Genomic DNA, 27,218 nt, shown 5'->3' with positions numbered 1-27,218 from the left:
GGAGCAGGCAGTCGGGACAGGGAAACATCTGCCTACAAAAGTGGTTATTTTTATATTATATATATTTTGCCATAATTAAAAAAAAAAAACAGCAATGGAGAGATTATGGGCCTATGCTGGTAGTTTCAATTTTAGGATTGAGGAGAGACCTAAAAAGCTTCTTGGGAGGTATTTTGTTGCTGCAGATTTTCTAGTTAGGTCTCAGAGAAAGATGGGTAACTGAGTCAGAAAAGGCATCTTGCGGAATCAGAGGAATCAGTGAAAGTGGAATTATAAACTTCGGGGTAGGGTCTGGCGTATGTTGGTTAAGCAGTAACTGGTGACTGTAAGCTACAAGATGAGCAGGAACACGGGAATCCTGTGAGAGATTGGGCTGGAGAGAGAGCAGGTCTAAAGGGCCTGGGGAATAGAGGCTGCACTGCAAGACTGTTTTGCTTGTTTTGAACAGAAAAGTGGCATCAGAAATGGAAGGTCCGATGGTCCAGAAAAGAGGAATAGGGAGAGAAAAAGAGGAGAAGAAACACCAGACAAGAGGACGGGGAAGAGGAACAGTCAAACGTGATTTGACCTAAAGGTGGTGGCAACTGGATGGGAAGGATGTAAGATGAAATACTGACAGGGTCTGCTGAATAGTGGGAGGTGATGGAGAGAAGAGAATCAGAAAGGACCTCAGGCCTGACAGCTGAACTACAGACAGAGCTTGGCAGAGTGGTTGGAGGGGTGTGACAACAGGTTTAGAGCAGGCTAAACCTGAGTTTGAAGTATCGGCAGAGCGCTTAGATACAAACATCCAGGAAAGCATTTTAAAATTCAAATTTCAGGCTTTAGTAATGGAGTACAACTTTCTCAAGAAATGATCTGTGGTGGTCTGAAAGAAAATGGCCCCCGAAGGTGAGTGGCACTATTAGGAGGTGTGGCCTTGTTGGAGTGGGCGTGGTCTTGTTGGAGGAAGTGTGTCACTGGGGAGGCAGGCTTTGTGGTCTCGTATATGCTAAAGATACTGCCCAGTTTCTTAGACCACTTCCTGTTGCCTGCAAGATTAGGACTCTCAGCTACTTCTCCAGCACCATGTCTGCCTACATGCCAACATACTCCCTGCCATGATGATAATAGACTGAGCCTCTGAACTGAAAGTGAGCCCTCTCAATTAAATGTCTTCGTTTATAAGAGTTGCTGTGGTTATGGTATCTCTTCACAGCAACAGAAACCCTAAGTAAGACATAGTCATTGAGGCCAGGCGGTGGTGGCACACGCCTTTGATCCCAGCCCTTGGGAGGCAGAGCCAGGTGGATCTCTGTGAGTTCAAGGCCTGGTCTACAGAGTGAGTTCCAGGCCAGGCATCAAAACTACATGGAGAAACCCTCTCTTGAAAAACCAAAAAAAAAAAAAAAAAAAGACATAGTCATTGAAGACTAGGAAGCTAACTCATTCATGGCAGGCCTTGTTCTAAGTACAGGGTAATACAGTTATGAAAAGACAAGGTCTACACCAAGATAACTTACATTCTTAGACAAATATGAAAAGTATCAAATAGTGAGGAGTGGTGTACAGAGTTCAAGTATGATGTGGGTAGCTGTTCTGTCTATGACCTTGAAGTACCACCCCTAGAGATGCAGCAGGTAACTGCTTTACCTGCCTATGACCTTGAAGTACAGCCTCTGAGGTGTGGCCTCATGGCAACCCTTAAGACCTGAGATGCACATGGGCATCCTCTTTTTACTCCCTCATGGTTTGGATGTGGGACTGAGATAGGCGGCTGGAACAGCGTTACAGAACCTGCAACAATTTTGTTTTGTATAGTGAGTTTTTCTCCCTTAATAAATTCCTTTGCCCTTTAAGCAGACTCAGTGGACTTCTCACTATATGTGACAGCCAGAGGCTGGTGACAGTGGATGCTGGGTTATCAGGAAAACACTGTTGTGAGGAGGATCTTCGTTTGGAATCACGTGGTAGACACCCTTTGGGCATGTCTGTGAGGGGCTTTCCAGGGAGGATTGATTAACTGAGGTGGGTAAGACCCACCCTGAATACGAGCAGTAGCATTCACCTCTCACTGTTTCCTGACTGCAGACAGTGTGACTAGCCCATGCCTTCTCTGCCATCATGGAGTGCATGACAGAGTCCAAAGAAATCCTTCCTTTAAGTTGCTTCTGTCTAGTACTTCATCACATCAACAAGAAAACTAACACACACTACTGAGCCAAAATAGGAAAACAAGATAGAACCAGCTGGGTATAAGCCACAGAGAAGAGACTTGTCACTTTAGGGAAAGGGAAAAATGGCTGCCGTGGTTCTATACTGACAAAAGAGAAATGGTTCAAAATGAGGCTGAGCAATGTTAGCAATATCGGATCCCACAGGGCTTTGATACTGAGGATAATGAGTTTAGAATTTTATCTCAAGTACAATAGAAACTACTGAAAAGTTATCATCTTGGTCTTATTCATAATAACTAGCTGTTTCTCAATCCAAGCAGATTATAATTAAGATTATCCATCAGAGTCTCCAAAAACATAAGCTAAATAAGCCACTTTTCCTAGTTAAGCCTTGGATATCTTGTAATAGCAATCAATCAGAGAATAACAATATCTGTGTCGCTGTGTGACAGATCTCTAGAACTTCATCTTACAAAACTGAGACCTTGAGCCCAGCAGACAACTCTCCTTTTTCTGCTCTCCTAGGCTCTTGGCAGCTACCATTCTATTTTCTAAGATTTTTGATTTCAGCTACATCCTTATGACTGGCTTATTTCATTTAGCATTACTGATGACAATACAATGGCAACTATGTATAAGAGATTAAACTAGATTGTTATAAAAATAAATTTAAAAAATACTACTAGCCAAATGCTGGCCTTGTTGAAGAAGTAAAACAGAGAATACAAAAATAACAATGTGAGAACAATATTAATATGAATTTGTCTTTTGCATAGGTGAAATTTAGTAACTACTTTATTATAAATATGGCCAAACCACACTTTTTAAAAAATATTTATGTATAAGTGCTCTATCTGCATAGATCCCTTTAGGCCAGCAGAGGGCATCAGATCCCTCTGAGATGGTTGTGAGCCACCATGTGGGTGCTGGGAACTGAACCCTGGTCCTCTGGAAGAGCAGCCACTGCTCTCAACAGCTGTGCCATATCTCCAGCCCCAACCCACTTTAATTACGCCAGAGGGCAGTGAAACAGACTGTAACAGCACTGAAAGCGATCAAGCTTGAGTCCTAGCATTCTTTTATCTGGTGTTTATTTTTAGTTCAGTAGCAGTTTTTGAGATACTAACTAAAGAAAGGAGGATCAAGTTTATATATTACAAAGTGTTATGTAATCTGGTTTTCATATTAACTTTTATAGGACTGTAAGCAGCCAGTTCTAAGCACTGGCACATCCAAATACATCCTCAGGGTAGTGAGCAGGAGAGGGCAGAAGTCTTTTAACAATGAGATCTGGGAGCTAGAGAGATGACTTTTGGTTAAGAGGAGCACTCATTGCTCTTTCAGTGGACCTAGGTTCAGTTCCCAGCTCACTGGGCTGTAACTCCAGTTCCAAAGGGTCTGACAACCCCTTCTGCCTTCCACAGGCACTGCACACACAGGGGTGCACTTACATCCAGGCAGGTAAAACACTCACATACATAAAATGAAGTTAAATGAAATCCTTAAAAAAATAAAAGTAACAGTCGGGCGGGGGTGGCGCACGCACACCTTTAATTCCAGCACTTGGGAAGCAGAGGCAGGCAGATTTCTGTGAGTTCGAAGACAGCCTGGTCTACAGAGCGAGTTCCAGGACAGCCTGGTCTATAGAGCAAGTTCCAGGACAGCCAAGGCTACACAGAGAAATCCTGTCTCAAAATACCAAAAATAAATAAAAGATTAAAAATAAATAAAAGCTTTAAAAGTACATCTTAGTAGTCTCTAGTCCTAAAGATCACACATTTTTAATATTATTTAACAAATAGTTCTATGAACGACACAAAACTAACGGTCAGATTCTTGTCTGTAGGTCCTTTAGATCCAAGAAGAGACTTCAGTAAACAGTATACCTAAGCATAACTTTAATATTAGCTTCACAGTGCAGAACCTAGTGAAATAGAGACAATCAAAATCTTGACATGCATGCCCCAAATTTTCCTTTGCCAAACTATATTTAAGTTAGACATAAAACCATGTAAAGTGATAGTGGAAATAAAAAAGGACAACAATATTTTCCGGCTGAGTGTGGTGGCACACACCTTTAATCCCAGCACTTAGGAGGCAGAGGCAGGCGGATCTCTGAATTCCAGATCTATGGAGTCAGACCTTATCTTGATAAACACAACAGACAACATACTACTGGGGGTTAATGAAGGTACTTAGTGTTAGAAGAATATGAAGCATAGGCACTGGGTTCAAACACCAACATCACACCAAAAATACATAAACAGAAAGCATCTTTACCATAATCAGAAAAAAGGATAATAGCAAAAGTTGTAGGATTAAATATAATAAAATGTATGACAAATATCAGTATCATAAAATTTACCGAGGGACATAGAAGATCTTAAGAATATTAGGAGACTTGTATAAAGATATAAAATTTTTCCAATTTAATTTGCAAATATTAAATATTATATTAAGCAAGGTCACACAATTTCAGAAAGAAATAAGCCACATGTTTTCTCTCATATGTTTGAAGATATTTACCCAGAAAGCATGAAAGTTTTACTATGTAACATATCAAATGTCTTAATCTATATAGCATTTAATGTAAAAATTAAGTCATAATCAAAAGTAGAAGCCAATATGAATACTTCTATATTCTCAGAAGAAAGCCTTTCTAATTATGATATCAAAATGTGAAATCATTAAAGAATGATAGATTTAGTTACCTAAAACCTATAAAGTATCTCTAAAAATAAAAATTATAATTATGTGGATATAGTGCAATGTGCCTATCCAGTCTCCATGTGACGAATGAATATTCCAACTTTGATTTTTTTTTTGGTGTATATGATTGTTAAAAAGAAAAAAAGAGAAAAGAAAAGAAAAAAAGTGGGTGCTGGAGAGATAGCTCAGCGGTTAAGAGCACCAGCTACTCTTCCAGAGGTCCTGAGTTCAATGCCCAGCAACCACATGGTGGCTCACAGCCATCTATAATGGGATCTGATGCCCTCTTCTGGTGAGTAGGCATATATGCAGATACAGCACTCATATATGTAAAATAAATAAATAAATCTTTTATAAAAAAAGTTACACATAGATCTTATAGTGTAAGGGTTCTCATGCCTCTGAGTAAATATCCTCAAATGGCATGAACAAATCATAAAGTAACTTTATGTTTAATGATGTAAAAAGTCTGTTTTCCAAAGTGGCTGTACCTTTTTCACAATCTCACCAGCAATGGGTGAGCTGCTATGTATTACCTAGGTAAGTTCTTAAGTAACTGGCCAATTTTAAATGGCTTAGGTATATATATATGTATAGTGTGGATGTATAGATGTAAATAGCATTCTAGGAAATGTGTAGATATATAGTGGTATCTCACTGTGGTTTTAATTTATATTTCTCTGATGATTGATAATATTGCATATCCTTTCCCATGAAGGGACATCTTTCATTTACATTTTTATCATCAATATTGGGAAGCCAGACTTGAAAATGTTGCAAATATGAGGATGTTCACAAAGGGGTCTCCTAAGGTTATCTGTCAAGTCCTGGCTCCTGCACTACACTCCGGAAGTGCATGTCTGACCTGAAACAGCACATTTCCAAGACAGGCTTGAGCGATACAGAGGACAGATCTCGACAGCACCACACAGCCTTTAAAAACTGAACTGAGACTGGGGTCACACTCCACCTAAGGCAGGTCAGAACTTACAGTTGAATCTAATTAGGTCATTTCCTGCTAGAACAAGCAAACAACAATTTTACCATAAAAATAAACAAGAGTGGGAAGAAGGAAAGAAGGGAGAGAAGGAAGGAAGGAGGGAGGGCATTTTATGGACAATGGTAAGGGGCTTAAGCACTGTTGCTGCTGGAGGATCAGCTGAGAGAAAGGAAATTGAAGGAACAATGGCCAAACACTTCACAAACTTGACAAAGGTTAAAAAATAAAAATCTATTCCTAAACTTCTAAAAACCAAACACAAATAAAATAATCCCTGAAAGCAGACAGACAGCAACAATGCAGGGAGAATTCTGGAATGTTCAGGAAAGATGGTTTAAATGACTGTGGCTTTCTCAAAAGAAACTACAGAGGCCAGGTGGCATGAGGCAAACATTTTAAAGTGCTAAAAAAAAACCAACAAAACCACCAATAACACCTGGCAACCCATAACCTGGGGTTTTATAGCCAATAAAAAATATCCTCCAGGAAGAAAGATAGAACCGATAACCAATAAGAGAGAAGCAGAGAATCTACTACAACCAAACTGACCTTAACATAAATTAACCAGAAAGTTCCTCAGATAAAAGAGAAATAACGCCCAGATTTAGAGAACAAATGAAAAGCAGTGGCTGTAACTATCTGGGTGACTATATAAACTATTTTTAGCCAGGTGGAGTGGCACACACTGTAATCCCAGCACTCAGAAGGCCAGGGACATCTAGTGAGACCCTGTCTTTAAACACCAAGGGTTAGGCCTAGCAGGCATAAGGCCCTGGGTTCAGTTCCCAGTAGACATACACACAAAAAACTAGTTTGCTTTCTCAGCAATCAGGAGGCTGAGGCAGGAGGATCATAACTTTAAAGCCAGCCTGAGCTACATAAAAATATTCTATCTCAAAATATAGCTTTACCCCAAGCTCCCCAAACCAGAGGCATAACAGGAAAATTAATTACAATTTAAATCCAAACCTACCAGTCATTATACATTCAATGTAAATGTTACAAACAAAATAGAATAAAAGCAACAGTAACACCTGGCAACCCATAACCTAGGTTCATTCATTTTGACAATTTTTTTTAGTTGATATAACCCATAACTTTGTCAAAATGAATTAACATTTAGTGTTGGAGATCAGATTACTTCATATATACAGTATAGATAAGTTAAAAGTAAAAACAACAACAACAACAAAAACCTGGAAAAAAGATACCAAGTAGACACATTTAAAAAGAGATGAAGGGCTTGGGGTATTAGGTAACTAGTAGAGTGCTTGATTAGCATGTGCACGGTCTTAGGATAAATTCCTAGCACCACAGGGATGAGCAGAAGGAGGAGGAGAAAGAAGGGGAGGGGGAAAGAAAAAGGGAGGAAGGGAGGGAGACAGGGGAGAAAGAAAACAAAAGAAATAAGAACAAAAAAATGAAGCCTGATATATTAACTCAGAGAAATAAAAACTGTGAGGAATAAGATTATATAATGATAAAGGGGCCACTTCACTAAGACAATATAGCCCTAACTGTACACGTATTTAAAATCCAGGAAAGAAGACCTGAGAAACCTAGGAAGAGAAATGCACAAATGTATAGTTACATTTGCAAACTGGCATTCTCTCAGTCATCAGCACAAGCAAGGGGCAGGGGCAGCAGAGGACAGAGAATCCACAGCACTGGGGACTCACCAGGTCTAAAGGCTCGTTACACTGTCCCCACCCAACAGCAGCAGAGCACACATGCTTTTCAAACACGTATAAGCAGTCATCAGATACACCACATCCTGGTCATGAAACAAACACAGGATTAAGGAAGTGAAATCCTGCCCAGGATGTTCTCTGGCCATGATGGAAGTGTAGAAACCAGTAAGAAGTCTAAAAAAGTTCTTTTTCTTGATAAAAATCTCATAAAAGTAAAGCACATTTCCTTTAAGAACAAATGAACTACCATGGATTGGGTTACGTACTTTAATCTACATTTTTCTTAAACTCATGACTTATCAGTTAAAAGAACTGAAAATAAACTTATTTCACAAGGCAAAACAACACAAAAGCTATCCTACCTTTAGAAAATCAAAAAGTCTTTTGTCACCAGCTTCAATTCATAATTTAGAAATTTCTTCTAAAATTATCTAGAAACAAATGGAGATACTGTCTGACATGAATAATTTAAGAATTTTTTGTCAGTTACCACAAGTAGGCATCAGTTGACATCTATATTAAATTTAACATTTGTTTTTCTGATACTAAATGTCAAAGATCTCATAAGTAATTGTGAGAAACGTAATTTCTTTTGTCAACACAGTACTGACCCACACAAAGCTAGCCTTCACTATAACAGGAAGCAACCACTGATGTGTAAACTCATCTGACATTGCCACAGCAGCCACTGCCAAATTCAGTTGAGACATTTACTTATTTTTTTAGCCTAGTATGTAATTTGGCTCAACATAAAGGAGAAATGTCAGACTTCACAATAACATCTTCCACAGGCAAAGAAAAATTTAATTTGGGGAGTAATATTCAGCTATAAGCATACCTCAAGGCAATAAAACACCTTAACAATAGTAGAAGGAATCTGCTATTTGTCTTATTAATAGTTGTAAATAAGCAAGCTTCTGTGATCAATTAATGTCTTAGGGAGCTATCTAAGCCAATGATCTTCAACTTGTTCACACTGAACTGAAAAAAAAAATAAGCAACAGTTTATAATTTATGGATTTTTGTGGCACTGATGATCAAACCCACAGAGGGAAGAGGGGGTCAGATACCCTGGAACTGGAGTTATAGACAGGTGGTATGAGCCACCATGTGGCTGCTGGGAATGAAACTCGGATCTTCTGGAAGAGCAGCCAGTGCTCTTAACCTCTGAGCCATCTACCCAGGCCCTTATTGCATTGATTTTCAACTATTTATTTTTGAAACTTAAATTTTTAAAAATTTATGTGATAGGCCGGGCGGTGGTGGCGCACGCCTTTAATCCCAGCACTCGGGAGGCAGAGCCAGGCGGATCTCTGTGAGTTCGAGGCCAGCCTGGGCTACCAAGTGAGTTCCAGGAAAGGCGCAAAGCTACACAGAGAAACCCTGTCTCGAAAAACCAAAAAAAAAAAAAAAAAAAAAAAAAAAAAAAAAAAAAAAAAAAAAAAATTTATGTGATATATGAGTGTCTGCTCATCTGTATGTACATCACATGCATGCAAATGCCCACAGAGGGCAGAGGAGGGTGTTCAATGCCCTGGAACTGAAGTCACAGGGACTTGTGAGCTGCCATGTGGGTGTTGGGAACCAAACCCAGGTCCTCTGGAAGAGAAGCCAGTCCTCTTAACTACTGAGCCATCTCTCCAGCCTCCAAAGTAACTATGAGAATCTGTCCAGTGCTACAACAAATTGTTATCAATACCATTATTAATTGCTACAGTAGCTAAAGGTTCTGATCAAATTATCTACTCATAGCCATTACTCTTTGTCTCACAACTCCCCTTCATACGCTTTAAGATACTCAATTCACCTCTATAACAGAACAAGTCCCTGTTACTGATTTTAGCACAGAGATCTGGCTTTAAAGAGGAGAGAGACTTCAATCCAGTCAACTTTTTACAAGACACTACCTATTTACTCTTCGACCTCAAGCAGAAAGCTAACGGAAAGAATACAGTGAAGTGTCCCTGTTAAAAACAGCAACTATCAAGCTGGGCATGGTGGCACCCACCTTTAATCGCAGCACTTGGAGAGGCAGGCAGATCGCTGAGTTCAACCTGGTCTACAGAGTGAGTTCCAGGATGGCCAAGACTACACAGAGAAACCTTGCCTAGAAAAACCAACCAACCAACAACAACAATAAAAACAAACCCAACAACAACAAAAAAACAAACAACTTTCCCCCTCTTCCAAGACTTAAGGAACATCCCAGGGGAGTGTACTTGTTTTATTGTACCAGTTGTTGTTACTCCTTTACAGTACCTGTTGAATTTTAAGTTAGGTACTATAAGAGATTAACAACTGATAAAACAAGTCTAACAATATACCATACTGAAAGTCATAGGAATGTGTTGTCTCCTCATGTCTTACTGGAATGCACTCATTTCTCTTGTGAGGAGGTGATGTGACGCCAGACAGTGCTGAGCTACTGTGTGAGCATTGCTTGACTGGAGCACTACAGTATTTGAAAGTCATGGGAAAAGCAAGACTATTGGGCAGGTAGCATACACACTGTGGGTATTCTCATCAAAGGGATGAGTCATGCCCTAGGCAAGACACAAGCAGAATGATGTAAGATTCATCGTGCTACGTAGAGCAGTGCATAATTTAAAGCTTATGAATTGCTTATGTCTAAAATTTTCCGTTTAAGACTTTCAGATTATGATTGATAGCCAGAAACCGAAGCTTGGGAAAGCATAACTTCAGATAAGGACAGACTTCTTAGCATTTCAAAAGGCAGTAAGAAATTGCCACAATTTTGATTTCTGTTAATTTCTCTATGTACAATAAATGATAATTCTGCATTCCCCAAGACACTTTTAAAAAGTTCATAAACATGACATTCATTAAAAAGTTTAAGGAGAAACACGGAACCAAAAGAGTGGAAAGTACAAATTGGCCTTTAAAAAAAATCCCCCCAATTTTAAATCTTTAAAATCCTATCTGAACTTGTTCTTTGTGCCCTGGTAACTTCCTGTGAACATCCGTTTCCTCACCGCTCCCACTAGATATATATTTGCTAATGATTTGATTCTACAGAACAAAACTAATTACACAGTCCTGCCTGCCTGTTCTCGCTTCCCATTTGGTCAACACTCTCTCACATCCCTGAATTGTATTTATCCTTCTAAAATTATTCCCGATCATCTGAATTACACAGAAAAGAGATCATGGACTGAAAACATCTAATTCGTAAACATGAGCTCTGAAAACCTGGGACACGAACCCTACCAGCATATCTGGCTCTCTCCTGAGCCCATCATCACGTTACAAAGTACACAAGTGTGCTGAGCCTAAAGGTCAGACTGTAGACTAGGGTGAACTACAGCTCACAAAAGCAAACTCATGACTCAAGTAGAAGCAATTGTTCTGTTTGAATGTGGTTTCACCTTTTTCTTTCCTTTTACATTAGGCAGCACTCAGACTAAAGAGGAGAAAGAAAAAGGAGATAAATTCAACCAGGTCTTTAATGTACACGATGAGGTAAGACTAAAAGCACTTTATAAGACACATCTCACTAGCAGTCGTACTTGTGAAACATGAAGAGACTCACAATTAATGTTTGAATTGTCAGCATTCCTTCAAGAAAACTTCCAGGTATAAAATGCTACAAATGTTTTCACTCGGGAGGTGAAAAATCACCCATCTGTTCAACCATGTTCTAGTTGGATTTTGACTCTAAGCAATTAAATTATGCCTGGAAACAGTATCAATTCAATTTTCAAAATCGTGGACTGACATGTGCCTTTCACATGTCTCACAAGCCTGAGCCTCTTCATTTTGCTCCCACCCATGCTCTAGAAGCTGTTTCTTAACAGTTCTATCGGCACGTGGGACTGGATCACTAAGTACTACCTCTGCTGCCCCTCTTCTCCCACAGCAAGGTTGGGGTGGGGGCATCTTTTCTGTGGGTTCTCCTTGACACTTAACCAGTGGCTAGTCTTTTGATTCTTCTCATATAATTTCTTTCTTTCTTTTTCTTTTCTCTTTTTTTTTTTTTTTTCTCGAGGCAGGGTTCTCTGTGTAGCTTTGCACCTTTCTTGGATCTTGCTCTGTAGACCAGGCTGGCCTCAAACTCACAGAGATCCACCTGCCTCTGCCTCCTGAGTGCTGGGATTAAAGGCATGCGCCACTGCCACGCGGCTCATTCTCGTACAATTTCTTATACCTCTCACATTCCCTTTTCCTTTCCTTGTATTCTTGTAGATAAAGCCCTTATCATCAAGAGATCACATTCCAAATAAGAATAAAAACTCTCCTTAAGCTCCCTTGCTCTAGACTCTGTCCCTTTCTGCATGTTAAACAAAGGTAACTCTGAAATGGGCAGTACCACCCTGCCCAACACGAGTGGGCAAGATTTACATTCGTGATTTAGAAAGAAGAGGGTGCTCTGGGAAGGCAGGAGAGTTGAGTTACTGTATGGGAGGCTTTCTAGAGGCACAGTGACCTGGAAAGGTCCTTATTATGCCCAGGAAGGACAAGGAGTCTGGTGCACAGGAAAGGCTGGAGACGAGATAGATAAGTAGGCTGACGAAGTAGGTTCAGACCTGATCTACTGAAACATGAAACCAGCAGAGCCAGAAGAACCCTTTAAGATTTCCTTCACGTGTTGTTTGTTTACTACATAGTTTTAGAAAACAAAGTCACACTTCCTAGACCCAGACACAGCTTTCCCAAGCCCTACAACTGTAGCTCATTAGTAAACAGAGGTCAGGAAACAAGCTGCGAGGCGGCTCTCTGCACACGTCTGCTCTTCAGGTTGGACTGGTTTGTCTATGCTCTTTAGATCCACTAGTCTTCATGATCTAACAGTTACTGGAACACAGTTTAAACCCCTGCCATCCTTAAGGACTCATCTTTTGTTGTTGTTGGTGGTGGTGGTGATAGTTTTTTGCGACAGGGTTTCTCTTTGTAACAGCTTTGGCTGTCCTGGAACTGGCTTTCTAGACTAGGCTGGCCCTGAACTCACAGAGACCCGCCTGCCTCTGCCTCTGCCTCCTGAGCACTGGGATTACGGGTGTGCACCACCACTGCCTGGCTAAGGATTCATCTTTTATTGGTATCAAAACTGTGTTTTTTTTTTTCAATTATGCATTGCTTATTTAATTCCTTGTTTTCGATCCCAGTTTTCTGGTATATGCCCTATTTAACGAAATACAAAACTCTGTGTTCTTCTCTTCACAGCAGCAAGCTATTTCAAGCACATGCACTTCAGTATTTAGAGCACATTAGTGCTGCTCAACGTAATGGCCATTTTAGAAGAAGAATGATGTCCACATGATCAAAGGAGCTCACACTTACACAGGGCTGCTCTGGTTATGTGATGTGCTATCTGCTCACATTTCATAACTCTGCCAAAAGTATAAAAAGAGGGAAGAAGGTTGGATAAATCAACAGAATGTTTCCTTCTTCCAAAGGAAGAAAAAAATCATAATTGCCAGTTTGCAAAGGCTCGGCTCCATGTTAGCAACGGCTTAAGAAACAAAACAAAACCTCATAAATATGAAGCATTACAGCAGCTGTCCTAACTAGTAACAGTATTCATAGACATGTGAACACATGAGGCTGGTGGCTATATTTCTGACTAATTTCCTGTCTCCATACTCATTCAAATTATAGGGAAAGCAACCCACAGTAAGTTGTAGCTCAGTCTTCACTATAAATGACTATAAGTGAAGTAAATAAACATGCCAGGACAAAAAGGAAAAAGAAGTTATCACATAAAAATTACAAGGTGTTTTGTTCCTGTTAGAAAAAATGGAAAGTAATTCGGTCCTATGGCAGCAGAGATCAAGAACAGAGCTGTTTCAAACTGCAGGCCATTGCCCATTACTGGATTGTAAGATACGTTACTACACTTTTAAAAGAAAATGAAATAGAACAGGCTAGAGGAAATAACACCATATAGATTACAATGGTAGATCAGTTATCAGTTCTCTGCAGTGATAGTTATGTCTTTTTGCAGCAGAACCAAGGTCCTGCTGTGTGCTACATAAATGCTCTAACATTGAGCTATATCTCTAGCCCCACATTTAAGTATTGTTTCATAAAGGGTTTTTGTTTGTTTGTTTGTTGTTGTTGTTTTTCAAGACAGGGTTTCTTTGTATAGCCTTGGCTGTCCTGGAACCCACTCTCTAGTCCAGGCTAGAACTCACAGAGATCCACCTGCCTCTACCTCCCAAGTGCTTGGATTAAAGGTATGCACCACTACCACTTGTCTCATTAAGTTAAAATAAAGTTTTTAACATGTATACCCACAGATGAAATGCATATAAGCAACCAAAAAGGGGACTGGAAAGATACTCAGTGGCTAACAGTAGATTGCTCTTTGTAAGGACCCCAGTTTGGTTCCCAGCACCCATGCCAGGCAGCTCACAACCACCAGGAACACCAGCTCAGGGGACTAGACACTCTCTGGCCTCCATGGGCAACAGCACTCTTGTACATACACATATAGGCATACACATAATTTTTAAAAACTTAAAGGCATTTCATACTACAAGATATTAGTGAAAATTTAAAAACCACAGTGACCTACCATAAAGCAAACTTATTTTCTCAGGGGAGGAATAATATTTTTATGAATTTTGAGTACAAAGTTCATGTATCTAATATTTTAAACAACCATGTACCTTTTTTTGTGATAACAAGAATTTGTTTATTCAACAATTCACAAAAGATGTACTGTTTGTCTTCTATATACCAGGCATGATTTTAAGTCATGGGAATAGAAAGCCAAATAAAACAGAAGTCTTGCCTTGGTGAAGTGGAAACTCTGGCAGAGAGAAGTAGTTTCAGTGACTGATGCAAAGCTGAGTGCTTAAAAATAGTTCTCGGTCAAACCTCATATTCCTATGAAGTAGATTCTAGAGTTTTATCTTTATTTTATACATAGGAATTGAGGGTTAAGGAATCCCTTAATATGTTCAAGATCAACTAATCTCTCATACACGTGCACACACAGAGCTCACCAGCTGAGCTAGAACGGCTGCCCCACCAGCACATAGAACTTAGCACGATGCTGTCTAAAAATGACTTCCTGACTAGACACAATCACCAGGCTTTGGCAGGTGAGTGTGACTATTCACAGGCTATTAGGACAGCCATTCCCTAACTGGATCCTGTGGGCTTGAAAGACGTGAGAGAAGCAAGAACTGCACATGGGCAGCTAGACATTCGAGTCAGCCTTAGCAAGGAAGGTAAAGGTGGCAGTGGAAAAATCACTCCCTCCCACACTACTTATCTGCTATCTGAGCCTTCCAAGTAGCAACTGTTTCTGCCCTGTTCTTACTGTGTCCCTATCACATAATGCAGGATATGAAACATGGCAGGTAGTCAGAACCATTTGAATAGTTAGACTGTAAGTTATTTCATCTCTTACTTCCTGAATTTCTATAAAGCAAAAAGAACTGAACTAGATCATTATATTCATTTTCAGCTCTAGACATCTACACTTCTTTGAGCAGGAATTCATATATATATATATATATATATATATATATATATATATATATCTCACATGGAATATTAGCAAAATCATTCCAGGTCATCGGCTTTGAAAATGTGCCCAGCCACAGGTTTACAACATCTCACTGCAGTCTTCCATGAGATAAACAAGGTGATTTTGCCCTGTTCAAGCTGCTGGAGCCAGCACAACTTTCCCTTTAAGGAGCGGTTGCTCTGGCAGGAAGAGAAGCTCGCTACTGTAGAAACAACATAGCACACCGTTCAGCTCAAATAAGAGTGAAGTTAACGCTCCCAAAACAATGAACAATGGCAGCAGCAAAGCTCAGCTTCATCAGATGTGGAAGAAACAGAAAAAATTAATAACTGGTTTAATCAAATAAACTGTGACTATGTAGCAGAGTACACTTCTTTTCTCTGAACTCAGGATGGCTATTCATCAAACAGTATGTTTTAGTATATTTTTCAATCAATGGTCAATTAGGAATTATTTTTTAACCTTTTAGGGTATTTTTTCCCAAAAAGATAAGGTAAATTATCTTTTATCCCATTGTCTTAAATAGTATCTCTCATTCATAAAGTAACTTAACCAACTCACAAAACTACTAGTTCACAAAGTTAGATTTTAATATATATATTTACTAAAGATTGAAATATAAGGATTGCACATTAAAGTATGCCCCTTATCAAAAGTTTCAGTGATTTTCAAATCACGTCTAACTTTAATGAGAGCAAAGTTTACCTTCTAAATATTTCAAGCCTTTTTCTGGATGTTTGTGACACATAAAATATGGATAGAAACTATGGTGGGGGGCAGGAAATTCAGCCCTCAAACTTATGACTCATTTTCAGGACATGCAGATGGATATACAAAATAAAAAAGTAATTAGCCAGGCATGATAGCAGCACACAACTTTGATCCCAGCCCTTGGGAGGCAGAGGCAGGTAGATCTCTGAGAGTTTGAGGTCAGCCTGGTCTACATGGTGAGTTCCAGGACAGGCTTACATAAAGGTGTGTTAACAGACAAGTCACGGACATTTTATGAGCATGCCGGTAGGAAGGTAAGAACACCAAAGCATCTCACCATGGGTTCTAATGACATTCCCATGGGTTCAGCTGTCCCTTCTGCTTACTATTTGAAGATTTTTTTAGACGGTCTGACTGTGTAGCTCATGCTAGCCTCAGACTTGTAATCCTGCTGCCTTGGGCTTCTGAGTGCTGGGATTCATGTGTGTCACCATGCCCAGCTTCTTCTGCATATTGCTTATGTTCGGGTGTGATGTACAACCCTGTATGTATGAAGAAAGGGTGTACACACCCATGGACATGAATGAGGAGGACTGAGGAGGATGTCAAGTACCTTCCTCTCTAGCTCTCCACAGAGGGTCTCTCCCTGAACCTGAAGATCACCTTTTCAGTTATGTTTCCAGGATCTTCCTGCCTCTGTCTGTCAAGGCTAGGTCACAGGCACACATGGCCATGCAGGACTTTTATGTGGGTGCTGAGGATTTGAACTCGAGTCCCCTTGCTGAGCCATCTTCCTAGACCCACTTCTGCATATTCTTAATCAAACATTCTACATCTATGCTTTACTATTCAAAGTATACTGAAGATTTTAAGATAATAGCTACTTTCATGAGTTTTAATTTTTTTTAATTTACCTTTCATGAGTATAGGTATTTTGCCTGCATGTATGTCTGCACACCATGAGTATCAGGTGCACATGGAGGTCAGAAGAGGACTACACATCCCCCAGAATGGGAGTTAGACGGGTGTGGAAAGTTGTGAGCTGCCACATGGGGACTAGAAATGGAACCTCTGGAGGAGCAAGCAGCAAGTGCTCTTACCTGGTAAGCCATCTCTCTAGCCCCACTTTCATGACTTTTACAAGAAAGGCAAACAATTCAAGCTTGCTTTAATAACTTTTTCAGAGACAGAGAAGGGGGTGTACATCCATGTGGGTAAATGCGTTTGCAGATGGACATGCATACTGGTACATATGACTGTGGGTGTACATGCTTGTGTGTGGGGACCAGAGGTTGACATCGGGTGTCCTCTTTCATCACTGTCCAAATGATTTAATGAGGCAGGGTCCCTTGTTGAACCCAATTCAACTAGCCTTGCTAGCCCGAGGGATCTCCTTCTATGTCTCTGGAGCTCTGGGATTACAGATGGGCCACGGTGCCTTTATAGGTTTTTGTGGGTTCTGGAGATCTGAACTCCAGTCCTCACATTTGTTCCACAAGCATTTTATCCACTGAGCCATCTACCCAGACCTTTATAACTCTTTTAAAATAGTATTCTATGAAAAATAGGAGCCCTCATATATTTCTGCTAGGAAAATAAATGGTATGGCTACTATGGAAAATAGTCTGATGTCCCCTTAAAAACTAAATAAAGAACTAATACATGACCCAGCAATTCTACTCCTAGTCATATACACCAAGAATTGAAAACTAGGATGTATACAATAGTGTTCACTACAGCGTTACTCACAATGCGAAGTAGAAATGAGTCAGTGCCATTAAGAGAATGACTAGACAAAACCTATTACATATCTGTGCATACATACATATATTCTATAGAGAGACTATTCTTTAACTATAGAAAGGAATGATGTTCTGGTACATGCTGCTGGATGGATGGACCCTGAGAACATTAAGTGAAGCACACTAGATGCCAAGTACAAATAGTTTATGACTTCAGTCACGTGAAATATCTACAACAGGCAAATTCACAGAGATAGAAAATAGATTAGCAGTTTCCTGCAACTAAGAAAGGGGAATATAATGGGAATTATTACCAAGTCATTACAAAGTGTCTGAAGTGATGGAGTATTTTGAAAATAGACAGTAATGGTTGTACATAACACTGTGAATATTGTTACTAACACTGGAGTCTTATACCTAGAAAACTGGCCAGACATCATGGTATAACCTTGTAACTCAGTACTTAGAAGGTGGGAGGCAAGATGATAAAGAGTTCCAGGCCAGTCCAGTCTGAGCCACATGAGACCGCCTCAAACCCAACAACAACAGAAGCTGGATGGCTGGGCTGATGAGCAGTTCGGTACTGAAGTACTTGTCTAGGTTGCATGGGCTCCTGGAGTTTGATTCCCAGCACCACAAAAAAATAACAAAAAAGCACACCCACATGCATGGAAAACAACCCAAAATGGCAAATTTTCTGAGATTTATATAAAATATTAAAAAGTAAGCTGGAATTCCATGATCACCCCACAACAGCAAATGTACCTTTATGTAAAAGATAAGACTGGTGGTCACTGTAAACAACTTAGACACATAACTTGACTTTCTATGTCTCCTGACATGTGATATGGTCTATATAATGATTTTACTGGGAAATTGGAGTTGAATTATAATATGGAAAGTGACAAACCTAAAAATTGGAATGTTCTAGAGGACAGCAACTTGGGACTTTTTTTTTCTTTTCATTACAATTACATTTATTCCTGTGTGTGTGTGTAGATACATGCACACAACAGTGCATTTGGTGGAGGTCAGGGGATAACCTTCAGGAGTTTGCTTTCTCCTTCTACTATGTGGGTCCTAAGGACCTAACCCAAGGTGTTAGGCTTGGTGGCAGAAGCCTTTATCCACTGGGCACTGGGCCATCTTGCTAATCCCAGCCTGGACTCTTTACAAGATCAAATGCAATGGCTGAGCCTTAAGCAGATCTTGGAGAAAAAGGAGCTACAGAGGATGGTTGGGGACAAGAAGGGGAACAAGCTGCAGGCAGCCTGTGGATGATAGTACTGGGTTACTAGTGATTTCTCCGTCATGATAATGGTGCATGACAAAGTCTGTGCTGGTAAAACAGTGCTGAGGAACTGAGATACTTCATCAGCAGCCTATTTTTGGGTGGTCTGGCAAAAGATTGCATGTGTGGGTAGATGTAGGTGGGGAGGTAAAGCATATGGCAAAAGAGAACAATGGATGAATTTAAATGAAGGATGAACACATGTTTCTGTGCTCATCTTTTAATTTTACTGTAGTTTTGGAAATTTCAAAAATGCAAAGAAATAACCTTTTTAAATTGAAATACCACACTTTTGTCTTGTATTCAGAATATACAAAAGAAAGCTAAGCCAACAGAGGGCAAATAGAGCACTTTCAGTGCTTTGCATACCTTCCACATCATACCAATGTGCACCATTTGTGATGCCATCTTTGAAAGTCTCGTCTTCTTCTCCTGGACAGTGGGGTTCACCAGTTTTCATTATAGGGTGGTTAGAAGCATAAGCTTTTGCCAAGTATCTGAAGACTTCATCATCAGAGGTTTTGCTATAGATTCCAGTGGTCGTATGCTTGGGAGAATCATCAAAAGGATAGCTTGCTACCACTGAGCCACCATGCAGATTTCCAGAAAGCACAAACCTTTGAAAACACAATCAAATTACATATCACCTTCAAAAGATACAGAAAATTCCAAGCATTTAAAAATTCCACAGCATCTTTCATAAATAAACTCATTTTTTTCTTTCTTCATTCTTTTTTTAATTTATTCATTCATTCACTCAGTCCTGAAGATGAACCCAGGGCCTTGGCACATGCTAGGCATGTAGTTAACATGGACTCCATCCTCCACAAATGAATACTTACCTTGGGGCTGGCAAGATACCTCAGTGGGTGGCTGCCACCAAGGCTTGAGACCTTCTTTTAATCCCCTGGGCCCACAATAGTAGAAGGAGAGAACTGAGTCCCACAAGTTGTCTTCTGACCTCCACATGCACATTTGGCATGTGTATCCCCGCCCCCATAAATAAATACAAAAAGTTACTTAAAATTTCAGAACTAAAGATATAGCTTAGTGGCTGAGTACTTGCCTAGCATGCATAAGCAAGCCCTGGGTTTGATCTCCAGCAACCAATAAATAAATAAAGCTGCTTTGACATTTCAAGTACATTCTACTTTTGTAGTAGAATATTATTTTAAGGGGTGCTACTTTTGTTTATGTTGCATTTGTTTAACACTGTGAGGCTGTGTTACTGTGCCCGTCTAAAACACCTGACGGTTTAATAAAGAACTAAAATAATAGAAAACTAAAATTAATAGAAAACTAAAAATAAAGGCATACATTCTATTAAAAAGAAAATTAATAGAAAACTAAATATAAAGGCATACATTCTATTTGTACATCTTTCCCTTATGTAACAGTTTAAACCATTACTACAAATAGAGATTAAATTCTTTCTCTTTGCATTTTAACTAGAATTTTCCTGCACCTGCTTACTTGTAGTTGAAATAAACGGACCTTTAGAGGGTCTAAACATTTCTCTCTATATGCATGAAAGAAAACTAAAATTATCATATTGTAATCAGCAAGGCTACCTTAGGCATGATCGGTACCATCTCTGAGGTACTGGCCTCAGAACTGGCCAATAGCAGTGCAGGAGAAAGGATGGGCAGGACTGGCAGGCAGAGAGTATATATAGAAGGAGAAAACCGGGAGGAGGAATCTAAGATCAAGGAGGAGCCAGAGAAGGAGGAGGACTCCAGGGCCCAGCTACCCAGCTACACACACAGCAAGCCACGGAGAAAGAGTAAGATTTATAGAAGTTAGAGAACGGGAAAATCCCAGAGGCAAAAGGTAGTCGGAATAAGTTAAGTAAAGCTAGCCAGAAACTAAGCCAAGCTAAGGCTGGGCATTGATAAGTAAGAATAAGCCTTTGTGTGCAATTTATTTGGGAGCTGGGTGGCAGGCCCCCAAAAAGACCAAAAGAGCAAAAACCTCCAACAACACACTTTGCACAGTACTTTACAGGGTTTTCCATCATTGAACATGCTCCTGAATAATACAGCATTAACTAATGTTTTAGGAAGTGTCTCACATAAGGAATTTCAAGTTCATTAATTAGACCTTCAGGAACTTGCCAGAATTCAACCTTTTCTCCTCCTACCTACGAAAGTGACAGTTTCATATAGTGTAATCTCGAACTTATGTTTCACAATGTGTCAGTTTCGTAGGAAAAGTGACTAATATAATAAATTCTTATTGTATACAGGAGATAAGTTAATAACATTGTATTTGTATACTTACTGCCCAAAGAAAAATTTTAGAATAAGGTATCTAATTTAAAACACAATGTATCTTATATGACTCCAGTTTCACAAATTTCTAATACTAATTATATTTTCAAAGCTGAAAAAAGAAAGGAAGAAAGAACAGCATGATACAGTGAGCCTCCTTCAGAGAAAACTAATCCAGCACAGCAGAGCCAACCCCTGCTACAACAAGACTTCTGACTGAATAAAAAACTGACACAGACAAGGCTACTTCTATTTAAAAAAAAAAAATGTTTCTACTTGGGGTGGGAGTGGGTTCTGGGGATCAGACTCCATGTTCACATTAGCCACACATCCTAACACTGAGCTACAGCCCCAGCCTCATTTCTATGTCTAAGTGAACCACTTATGCGCTCAAATTTATGGATACAGAAAAATCACAAGAGCTCCTTTAGTGGAGAAAACTAAAAATAAAGGCATACATTCTATTTGGACATCTTTCCCTTATGTAACAGTTTAAGCCATTACTACAAATAGAGATTAAATTCTTTCTCTTTGCATTTTGACTAGAATTTTCCTGCACCTGCTTACTTGTAGTTGAAATAAACGGACCTTTAGAGGGTCTAAATATTTCTCTCTATATGCGTGAAAGAAAACTAAAATTATCATACTGTAACCAGCAAGGCTACTTTAGGCATGATCGGTACCATCTCTGAGGTGAACAATGAAAATTATAACAGAGGAAAGAACTTAGCCAGTAATGATTAAGACAACAATTGAAAATAAAGGCAATTAGTTTAAAATGAATACAATTCTTATTAGCTCCCTTCCAGACACCAGAGTACACTGTTTGCTGTAGTGGCATTAGTACAAACTTTGGAGCTGGGCAAATGTCTCCCAGAGCTGCTGTTCAACAGCAATATGATCAGAGTCATTGCCTCAAAATCCCAATTTCTCTCTCATCTATAAAATGGGAATATTCTACCTACCTCTCAGAATTGTTGTAACTACTCGAGACAACACACATGAAACACTGAGGATAACTACTGCATGCTAACTTCTCAACAAACATGCGTTTCTTGGGAGCTATCTAGAATCCTGGTGAGAGAATAACTGACATACAGATTTTCATTCTGCTCGACTTCCACTGCCATTTCTTGAGCGACAGAATAACAGAGAAACAACAATGAAGGTCACACTCCAGCTTTCAACCTTCTCCTAGCTTCCCCGCCCCCGGCTAATGTAGTAACTATTTACTGTCTGTCTGTATTTCTAAAACAACTCAGGTATTTTTTCCCCTCTACTTACTTTGGGAAGACTATCAAAGGGTTCAGGCACTTCATTTAGCAACAAGATTTTTTTTTTTAAGTATTAACTATGAGCTGAATACTATTGTAGGCACTAAGAATACATGATAAACAACAAAAAGGCTCTGAATATTCTGTGTAAGTGGGGTGTGTTACTTTGTATATTTTAAGTTAAAACTCTACTAAATGAGAGATCATTTTGTTCAACACTTCTTGCAACACTTCTCAGAAAGATCATAAAGAAGACCTGACAATTCAACTACTTTTACTAGCAGGGAAACATTAGTAATCTCTGACAGTGATTAAATTTGATTTTCTGAATTCTAATTACATAGCTTTAAGATACAATGTCACTCTTCTGGGGCCAGTTTCAAAACAAAGCAATACCTCTCACAGTAGCTGTAAAACTACTCTTTAGTATCTTTGTCAAAGCAGCTTTGTGTATCAATTCCAATCCGATTTGAAAGATAGTTTAAGACCTCCATTAACATTCTAAGTGTTTCTCATGCCTGGCTTCAGTATCATAAGATTTTTTTAAAGTTACTAAATATACGATATTAAAAATATGAATCTTGCCAGGCAGTGGTGGCACAGGCCTTTAATCCCAGCACTCAGGAAGCAGAGGCAGGAGGATCTCTGTGAGTTTGAAGACAGTATGGTCTACAGTGACTTTCAGGACACCCAGGACTACACAGTGAAACCCTGTCTCAAAAACAAAACAAAAACAAAAACAAAGTAGTTTTCTCATATAGACTGTGTGTTTTTCCTTTTAATATCCCTCCCATCCATCAATCTCAAATTGTGTTTTTAATTTTATTTAATCAACATCCTTTGCTATTGATTAATCATTAATGAATATGTATTTTGAGTTAATTTTTAAGACTGAGACTATGAATGAATTTTCCTTTTTGATTAGAGTTACATCTGAAAACAACAAAATTTGGGAGTGACTAGAGTATCCAAACCACTGCTACAGGCAAAGTGACTGTGTAATACCAATTGACTCCATGAACTTTAAAAACCTCACACGCGCCTTTCAATGAATGACCTAACAAGACCATGACATAACTCATAATCATTAAATACTACTACTCATTTGGAAGAGTTAACAAAGAGTGAATTTTTGGCTTGAGACTTTCAGTATAGCCTTAAGGTAACGTATACCAAAGGAAATTCTGCATGTTGGCCACAGCAGAACAACGGAAAACAAAAATCCCTGCAAGAGTTCTGATGGGACACGTTAAACCCAAGCAATGGAAACAGCGCAGTAGACACAGTTTCTCAAAAAAGCCCTAGCTGGCAATGACAAGCACCCTTAATTCCAGCAGAGGCAAGAGTAGCTCTGTGAGTCTGAGGTCAGCCTGGTCTATGTTGTGAATTTCAGGCCAGCCAAAACTACATAGTGAGACCCTGTCTCAAAACAACAACACATAAAATACAAAGCTCTGCTCACTATAGCTTCTGACAGCAAGTATTATATCAAAATCAAATTTATATAGATGTTCAGAGATCTGACATGGTCAGGGAAAGGAAATCGTCCTAGAACATGTAAACAAGTTAAGTATCTGCAAGGGACCTAATAACCACTAGTAAAGTGGAAGGTGGATGATTAAACCATTTGAAACTATTTGGAACCACCATAATGTCCACAGATTTTCTAGACCTCATAGCATATGACTGCATTCTTACAAAAAAGATCTCCGGAGGGTAGTACGTGGCTCAGTTGGTGCAATGCTTGCTGGCATGCACGTAGCCTTGAGTTCAACCACAGACAAGGTGTAAACCAAGAGTGGCCGCACATGCCTGGAATCCCAGCCACGCAGGAGGCTCGGGAGCTCAAGTCATACCTGGCTACACAGCCAGTCCATGGCCATCCTGGGCTACATAAGAAAGGAGTCCCAAGTCTCACAGAGAAATTTCTTTGTTCATTTTTACCTTTGCCTCATCCACCAGTCCAAAAAAACCCTTCAACTCAAGACACAAAGGTCGTAACTACTGCCTTCAAAAGCCTTCTGAAGACAGGATGTGGGAACACGCTGGCAACGCTGATGCTTGAGAAAGAGGCACGTTCTTCACTTCAGATTCCATCTGGAGTAAGTACCACCTTCCTTCACTCCTCCTTCCTCTTCCTCTTCCTCTCTAAAGACTCAGACCATATGCTAACTCTCTCACAAGAGATGGTCCTTACCATTGCAGCTCATGCACATTTTGTCAGGGGGAAGAGTTTCTGTAAAGTTGTAACTGAGTAAAATCCATATATATATATTATATATATAATATGATCTTGTTACATACTAATTACTGAAGGTCCTTCTAGTTCTTAAGTTTTAAAATCCCACACAATGCCTAAATGTTGTCAATGTAAATGACTAGTTGTGCTGCCCCCAATAAGAAGGTGCACAACCGGCATCAGAAATGAAGCAGTTCTGACCTGTGGGAGTCTCCCCTTATTCCATTCTCCCCTAAGCAGAATCAGAAAGAAAGGCAGGGAAATCGGTTTCTGTCCAATGTCAGAGGAAGTGCTGGGGGTGTCATTTGCTATTTCTGAGCGACATTCTGTCTCCCTGGCTTCGGAGCACTGAGTAACCAGGCTTAGATTGCCCGAGTCTAGACAACCAGTTTGCCCCTCAATTTCCCCCCGTATGCAAAACAAGAGTATGAGCGGTGTCTAGAGGATGTGAGTGGTGGTTAGGTTGCCCGGTTGTGGTCAACATCAAGTGATATAATGCAGTCACAGAAAGTGCTTGCCACAGTGTTTCTAGTGATGACATCGACAGCTTAGCCTCATAATGAAGGTGCTAACTTAAGAATCCTTAAAATCTTACCCAGCGCTCCTTACACGATGGTCCTTCAAAAATAGGGGCGGAATGACAGAAATTGTCCCCTCAGGCTATGCCCTGCACAAATGACAGCCCCAGAGCAGGCTTCTTGACAATGAGCAAGATTAGGATGCACTGCAGCCCGGCCTTCGTTCCAGTTACAGAGTGTCACCCTCCACCCTGACTGCCCCCCACCCCTTAGGCTGGCAAGCATTGTTTGAGCGCCTAGTGGGTGTCGGGATCACAGCCTCCTGCCCTTGAAGACTTCACGTGGGTGCGAGAGCAGGGTCAGGCAAACACTCACTTGTTCTTGCGGATCCAGTCGATAAGGGCGCGCACCTCTGGCACCTCATCTAGGGAAGGGGGCTTGCCGGTGCTGAACTGGTCCGGGAAGCTGCGGTTGAGGTCGCGGCCTCGGCTGTTGTAGCGGCCACTGGTCCCGGGCGGGCCGCTGTCGCCGAGGCCGCAGTCGCCCTCGCGGGAGCGCTCGAAGCCATCAGGGTTCAGGCTGGGCAGCAAATACACGTCGGTGGTGTTGAGCAGGCGGACCAGGCGCGGGTCCCCACGGCGGTAGCCCGACGCCAGCTCCCGGGCCAGGTAGACCAGCACCTGGCGCGACACCGTCTCGTCGCCGTGCATGTTGCCTACCAGCTTCACCTGCGGCCGGCCGGGCAGCAGCGGTCCTGCGGCGTCCAGCCCCGAGGCGGCGGCGGTGGGCGGCGGCCCCAGGCCGGCCGTGAGGCGCAGCACCCACAGCGGCCGGCCCTCCACCGAGCTGCCGATGCTGAAGAGCCGCGCCAGGCCGGGCGGCCCCGCGGCCGCCGCCGCCTCCAGCGCCTCGCCCAGCGCCGCTTCGTGGTAGTAGTGGTCGAACTGGCCCTCGGCCGCCTCGGAGCCGGCGACGGTCGTCGTGGTCGCCTCAGCCTTCTTGATGTGCGCGGCCTGGGCCGAACTCCTCAGGAGCAGCAGCAGCGACAGCAGCAGCAGCGGCAGCAGCAGCAGCGGTGGCGACGGCAGCAGCTGCAGGCGACCCAGCCGCCAGGGCGGCCGCTCATGCCGGCCGCTCGCCATCTTCCAGCAGCGCCGCTAACCCCGCTCCGCTCCAGCGGCTCCGCACTCCGGGCGGCCGCAGCCCGCCGGATCCCCTCCGCGCCTAGCAACCCCATCCCGCCCTCCGGCCTCAGCCAATCGTGACCCGGAATGTCTGGACGTCACGCTAGGGGGCGGGGCCTTCCTTAAAGCGGTCGATTTCCCTCTGGGCGTGCCTTCTCCACTCCAGTCCCCGGGGACTTTAGTCACTTTCCCTTCTTTCACTAAGGTTCTCTTCTCTGTCTTCCCCGCCTCCTTATTTCCTCTTCCACATCTGCTCTACGGCTTCCCTTTTCGCTCAGTCTCTTCTTTATAGCTTCTCCCCTGAAATTCTTACCCTCCTTTTCTCTGAGAGCTTTTATTATACCCCTTCTTTGTTGCTGCGTTTCTCAGCTACCCTTTAACGCTCTAGAGTCGATAATCGAAAGAAGTAAACGGTTCCAAAAATTCAGAGGACTCCTGAGAAAATCAGTAAGTTAGGAAGAATCTGCGTTGAAGAATCAAAGGCCTCCTTAGTCCCATCTCCTTTGCACGTTTTCCCCCCTCCTGCCTAGGCTTGAGCCCACCTGCCGGCATGCAATGGAAGAGAATGAGACACCTGAAGCACCTCATAAAGCAATCCATTCTGTTTCTGATTTGCCACGTGGCTAGATGTCTCCTTTCTGAAATGGAAAACCGTAGTAGGCTCCCTCTGTGTTAATGCGGTCTGTTTCATTGGACACCCAAAAGTGTTGGACTGCGACTGGTCTTCTGTGTGTGCTGGTCTCAGCCCTCGTTGGGGAGATACCATTTTATAGTAACCCTTCCCTCCTCTCACACTTCTTTTGAGTAACAGCATCTAGATCACCTCTGTACAGCTATAACTGCAGTTTTGGAATGCTGTTTTTAAGAGATAGATTTAGCATTTCTAGAAATTACTGCTCAGCAAGCATAATTCCCCCAATCCAGTGTTTGGGTAA

At 41.2% G+C, this 27,218-nt stretch overlaps 1 protein-coding gene across 1 annotated transcript in view; it reads right to left on the bottom strand.

Annotated features, from left to right (window-relative positions):
- Window positions 1-26,312, bottom strand: part of Cpd (carboxypeptidase D) — a 68,849-nt gene extending 42,537 nt beyond the window's left edge. The window contains exons 1-2 of the mRNA XM_052755982.1: window positions 25,475-26,312; window positions 19,168-19,415 (exon numbers count right to left, since the gene is read on the bottom strand). Coding sequence (XP_052611942.1) covers window positions 19,168-19,415; window positions 25,475-26,241 — 1,015 coding nt within the window. The 5' untranslated portion in view covers window positions 26,242-26,312. The remainder of the gene's footprint in view (window positions 1-19,167; window positions 19,416-25,474) is intronic.
- Window positions 26,313-27,218: the final 906 nt, after the last annotated feature.

The sequence above is a fragment of the Peromyscus californicus genome, unplaced genomic scaffold (genome assembly GCF_007827085.1).
Source record: "Peromyscus californicus insignis strain IS unplaced genomic scaffold, ASM782708v3 Scaffold_3__1_contigs__length_106647218, whole genome shotgun sequence".
Lineage (NCBI taxonomy): Eukaryota > Metazoa > Chordata > Mammalia > Rodentia > Cricetidae > Peromyscus > Peromyscus californicus.
Note: the sequence above shows the minus strand (reverse complement) of the source record. Positions and strands in the feature narration are given on the sequence as shown.